This window comes from Chiloscyllium plagiosum, unplaced genomic scaffold, assembly GCF_037043375.1.
Source record: "Chiloscyllium plagiosum isolate Xiang-an unplaced genomic scaffold, Cpla_swu_hap1 HiC_scaffold_10, whole genome shotgun sequence".
Taxonomy (NCBI): domain Eukaryota; kingdom Metazoa; phylum Chordata; class Chondrichthyes; order Orectolobiformes; family Hemiscylliidae; genus Chiloscyllium; species Chiloscyllium plagiosum.
In genome coordinates this window covers 82,942,421-82,948,420 of record NW_028270148.1, presented here as the reverse complement: position 1 = coordinate 82,948,420, position 6,000 = coordinate 82,942,421, and the positions used below count along the sequence as shown (strand labels likewise).

General features: G+C 37.6%; 1 protein-coding gene across 2 annotated transcripts in view; it reads right to left on the bottom strand.

The window, feature by feature from the left end:
• Window positions 1–365: 365 nt before the first annotated feature.
• Window positions 366–6,000, bottom strand: part of impg1a (interphotoreceptor matrix proteoglycan 1a) — a 141,462-nt gene continuing 135,827 nt past the window's right edge. For both annotated transcript variants that reach the window (XM_043696237.2, XM_043696238.2), the window contains one exon: window positions 366–810. In XM_043696237.2, coding sequence (XP_043552172.2) covers window positions 712–810 — 99 coding nt within the window. In that variant the 3' untranslated portion in view covers window positions 366–711. The remainder of the gene's footprint in view (window positions 811–6,000) is intronic.

Here is a 6,000-nt window from a genome sequence, read left to right as displayed (position 1 = left end):
GGGAGCTGAAAGCTCTGTCATGGATGGTAGGATGGAAGAGGAAGGTAAGGTAAATGTTCAAGATGCTTGAGATAGATGAGTCATGAGGCTACATTGATACAGAAAGGTCATGTTGATGAGCTTTTGAGAGATTGGTAAATGAGAAGTGAGGATTTTGAAATTACTAAACCCATACGTGGAGTATTGATTTCAATATTTGCAGCAATTTTGATTATTTTCTGTTAGGTCAGAAATCCTAATGAATTGTGCTTATAATAACAACTTACATTTATTAAAGCACTTCACCTTCTCCATTGTAATATATTTAAGGTGCCTCACAGTAATGTTGACAGTGCACTGTCATTGGTATTGGTATTAGGAAACAATTGATCAAAGAGGTAGGCTTAAAGGAAACTCTCACAGGAAGAGGAACAGATAGAGCCAAAGAAATCATTATTTTTTGAGTAATGTAGTAAAGTGTACATTAGCTGCTTGCATACTACTCTAACACTACATTTCTTGATTTTAAAAATTTTCAGCTTTACAGGTCTACTTCAAGAACATTATTAATTAGTCCTTCCCCATGTATACTATATCGTTGATTTCCTCAATACATAGCAGTCAATATAGTTATCAAAATACAGAAATACAAGTGAATGGAGTCATCAGAACTACTGTACAAGGCAGAGGCTTCGGGTGTCATGTGAATGCTGTCTGTAATTGAACTGTTCTTCAGAAAGTGGTCACTTCAGTAAGAGGCTCCATTTTCCATCTTGACGGGAGATTGTGGAAAGATGCACTATTCACCTGCAATTCTGGTAATGTCCAAAGCTGTAACAAATACATCAGTTGGATTAGAAACTTTGCTACTCTCAATCTCCACATTTACTATCAACTGATTAGACAACATGTTCCTGATCTCTGGAGTGGCCCCTCAGAATGAATGAAGCAGGAAGTTGGTGGTTAGGTACATTTTATTTTATGCATGAATGAATAGATTTGATGCAGTGGGCAAGCAAGCTGTTAGTAGATATCAGGTTATGGCAACAGATCCTTTTTTAATATATTGACGGAGAATTTCAAAGATTAGTGTAAAATTCAATCCAATTTTGTGTGGTCAACTATGTAGGATTGTTTTGAATACTTAGGGATTAAAGATGAATTTCCAGGACACATTGTCCATCTACATCTTAAAAGTCATGTTATTGTTCGTATGCTCACTTTCTTTATTAGCCACCTTTAGGTCACTTTATGCTTTGCCACATTCAACACCATCTTGCATGTTTCTATTCATTGTATATTTCTACTTGTATATGCCTGAAACACTTAACTATCCTTAATAATATTTTTCATTTTGCCATGTTTTATATAATTTACAAGCTTTGTTTAAGCTCTCTAAGTCAAGGTTGTTTGTAAGAATTGTTTTTAAAAAAAACAACGGATCTAAAAACACTGCAAACCATTCCCTGGCCTGAATATATGCATTTGTTACCACGATTGTCTTTGTTATCTTGTTCAAATGTCTTTTGAAGATCCACACACAATATCTGCTGTATTATCTTTATCAACTTTCACCACTATAGCATCACAGAAGGCAATCGTGTTAGTCAGACATGGTTAGCTTTTAATAAATGCATGTTGGCTATATTTGATTAATTGATTCCTTTTCAAATGAAATTTCATATTGTCTCAGAAGAAGCCGTCCCATTGCTGATGTTGACTGGCTTTTTGGACAGAATTTTAATTTTTCTTTTTTTTGTTGAGATCTGATATGGAGTTGAGCATAAAAGCAGAATGAAATTCACTTGGGAGGGATCAGTTTACCCAACTCATTATATATACATACCAAGCAAAATAGCAAATTTTATGGGCAGGCAGTTCTGAGACCAGTTTGAACCTTCAGAGCTCCAATAAACAGATTTAAAAGGTACCCATTTCACTCTCTGCAAACCAGGACAATTATTCAACCTCTGCTTATAATGCTTACACATCCTGGAGATGTATGAGAGTAGACAAATGTGGCACTGACCTTTAGCAATGCCTCCCTATAGATACTCCCTGTGGCTGTCTAGGAGAGAAGGGAAGTGCTTGTCCTGTGGATGACAACCAGAGATCATCTTGACTGACAGGCAGCCTGGACAGTGGTGGCTGAGGAGCACCTGGAGCTGCTCAAAACCTGTGTAGTGTCTAATCCATGTCTGTCACTTCATTGCAGCTACCAATGTAATACAATTGGCATCACAGCAATATTATTTCTTACACATCCATCAGAGTTCAAATGTAAAAGGCGCCATAACATTCAGCAGCTCACATCAGGTCACTGACCTTTCATCACAACTAGGAGAACGTGCACATCTTTTTCCATCAAAGGAATATGCTCAGCTGGTATCTGAACTCTTATCTTCACTGAATGTGCTCTCCCCTACATTGTCACATTATAATTCTGCTGTACTTCCATTTACCTGAAGTGTTCTGAGGAAGAGTCATACTGGACTCAAAATGTAAATTCTATTTCTCTCCACAAATGTTGTCAGACTTGTTGGGTTTCACCAGCATCCTCTGTGTTTACTTCCTTCGTTATTGCAGAGGAAACATACTGATTAGGGAATTCCTTGTCATCACATAACAGTAAAAATTCTTCTTCCCTACCATTAGCATTGAGTTGAATATCCCTCTATTGTTTTTATGGTCAGTTTTGTAGTAATGGAAAAGCACTAGACTGGCAGTCATGTCAGAGGAAGGGTTATACCCAAAACATCTCTACCTCCTGATGCTACCTGGCTTGCCATGTTCTTCCAGCCTCCTGCTTGTCTAAATTGTTGAGTTCAGGCATTCAGTAGAAGTGGGAATTCAGTGCAATGAAGAAGGAAATGGTGCTTTTATTTTGTCTGAAGTACATTGAGGGTGCTTTTCTGTCATCCCTAAGCTTGGAAGCAGTAACCTGCTATTAATTACAAAATGAAATAATTTAAATAAAAAGAACAAATAGACTTGGCAGGGAGATGGTGTGTTATTAGTGTAGCCTGTTTGTACAGACCAAGGCGACACAAACAACTGTCTGTTTTTGTTTTATCAGTTTACAGAATGTGGATGTCCCTTGCTGGGCCAGCATTCATTATCCATCCCTAATTACCTACAGGACAGTTAAGAGGCAACTACATTTCCTTGGGTTGGGAGTCACATGAAGCTAAATCAGGAAGAATGACAGATTTTCTTCTGTAAAGGTCATTAATGAATCAGATTGGGTTTTACAGCAATCAACGGTGGGTACGTGGTCACCACTAGGCTAATTTATAATTCCAGATATTTATTGAATTCAAACTTGATCTGCCTTGGAGGGATTCAAACCCAGTCCCTAGAGGATTAAACAAAAGCAGAGAGTGCTGGAGAAACACACCTTGTCTTGTAGCATTGATAGAGAGAAAACAGAGTTAACATTTCAGAGTTAACAGCAGAACTTAATGTCCAGAATATTCGGTTAAGTTATTAGACCAGTGATGTTATCACTATTCCACCACATAGCATCATTGAAATTCCTCAAGATGCAGACATTTAAACCAGATAAATTATATCTGGGTCTGTGGCTTGAGGAACTTCAACTCGAAGTTGCTGAATGGGCAGTACACTCCATGAGGCAGTCACACCACTTCAGCTAAGTAGAATTTTGAGCTGGTCAATGGTCAGGTACAGGAGGCTGTGACTGTTTTTACCAGATATGATCTTTATAGAGGTTTATAAATTCATGAGGGGCATGGATAGGATAAATAGACGAAGTCTTTTCCCTGGGGTAGGGGGTTCAGAACTAGAGAGCATAGGTTTAGGGTGAGGCAAAAAAGATATAACAGAGACGTAAGGGGCAACTTTTTCACGTATAGGGTGGTACATGCATGGAATGAGCTGCCAGAGGAAGTGTTGAAGGCTAGTACAATTGCAACATTTAAAAGGCATCTGGATGGGTATATGAATAGGAAGGGTTTTGAGGGATATGGGCCGGGTGCTGGCAGATGGGACTAGATTGGGTAGGGCTATCTGGTTGGCATGGACGAGTTGGACTGAAGGGTCTGTTTCCGTGCTGTACATCTCTATGATTCTATGACTCTATATGCCTTTAAGGAAGATTTGTTCCACCATATTTCTTGGAGCCAAACTATCTGCTCTGAGCTAAGCTAACTTCAGTTGTTTTTAAAAGTTAGAGCAACAGAAGCACCATGAAGGGATGGGGTTAGGCTCCCACAGAACCAGGATTTAGCTTAACTTTTAGTAATTGTTAGAGTCTTGAAGCTAACTATGGAAGCTGCTATACATCTCTCCATACTATAGCAGAATGTTTGAGTTTTCTCTTTCTCTCTCTGTTTTCTTTTGATGTTTATTCTTCCTGGATTGGAGAATTGCATGTGAGACAATCTATTTTACTGAATTTGCCTTTGCCAAGGGTGTGTTAATGTGATGTTATCATATTGGAACAGTTGCTGTTTAGTAAAATAAGGATTGTAGAAGCGTTACTCAAGTTTTACTAGATACAGACTATTCACAGGAATATAATCAGATCAAGGATCAAATTTTACATCAAAACTATTCAAGGAAGTTATGGATAACTTGGGAATAAAACAAATAAAATCCACTGCGTACCATCGAGAATCACAGGAGTATTTGAACAGTGGCATCAAACTTTAAAGGCCATGTTGAGGGCTTATAGTCAAGACCATCCAGAGGATTGGGATAAAGGAATTTCATTTGTACTTTTGTAGTTAGGAATACATGGAATGAATCAACTAAATTCAGCCCATTTCAATTTTTTTGGGGCATGAGATAAGAGGACCACTGAAAATAGTTAAAGAGAAATTGGTGAGTCAAGTTGGGAGACTACATATTTGGATTGTGTGCCAAATTTTAGATAAAGATTAAATAGAGTGGGCAAGCTGGCTAGACAACATTTGAAAGTATGAAGTGAAACAGGAAGCAGACAAGAAATTAAAAATTCACCATTTTGCTAGTGGAGATAAAGTGTTAGTGGTAGATGAACCTTTGAAGGCAAGGTTTAGTGGGCCTTGTCAAACCAAAGGGAATTTAAGAACATTAGATGGAAAGAAATCTCACAGGGTGTATCATATCAATATGTTCAAAGGTATTTTGAGAGGAAAGGAAAGCAAAAGGAGAATGTGTTACTGGTTACAAAACAGAGTGAAAAACTAAATTCAGATGATTCTGAATTGGACATTTCTCAAATTAAAATGGGCAATGAGGAAATTCTTAAATATCAGAATACATTTTTGAATTAAATTCCAGAGGAAAATCAAAATGACCAGAAAGAGTAATTACAATCACATGGGGAGATATGTAGGAAAAGTACTACTCTGATTATGCATGATGGAGATAGAGGAAATGCTGTTCCAATTAAACAACATGCTTATAGACTTAATTTTCTGAAGTTTGCACTGGTTCAAAAAGAGTCATAGAGGCGTAGAGATATACAGCACAGAAAAAAGAGATTATCTTAATTGAAGTGAGTTGCAATGAATGGAGCTCACCCGTACTAATGGTGGCAAAACCAGGTGGTACCCAACAATTATTTGTGGATTATCACAAAGTCACAAAATTTGACTCATGTCCTATTCCATGTTTGGAAGCCTGTATTGAGAAGGTGGGACATACAATTTATATTTTAAATTGGACTTCTCAGAGCATATTGGCAGGTACTTGTATCTCAAAGAACAAAGGACATTTCAGCTTTCATCGCACTGAATAGACTGTACCACTTTAAAGTCATGCTGTTTGGTATGAAGAATATGCCAGCTTTATTTCAAATACTAATCAATAAAATTATTTCAGGATTATCCAGTTGTATTATGTACATAGATGATTTAGTGATTTTTAGTCACACATGAAAGGAGCATGTGGAGCACCTATCAGAATTGTTCGAATGACTTTGGAAGGAGAGCTTAGTGATAAACCTGGCCTAAGAGTGAGTTGACAAAATCCCAAGTCATGTTCCTGGGCCACAGGCAAATGGCTTCATGGGAC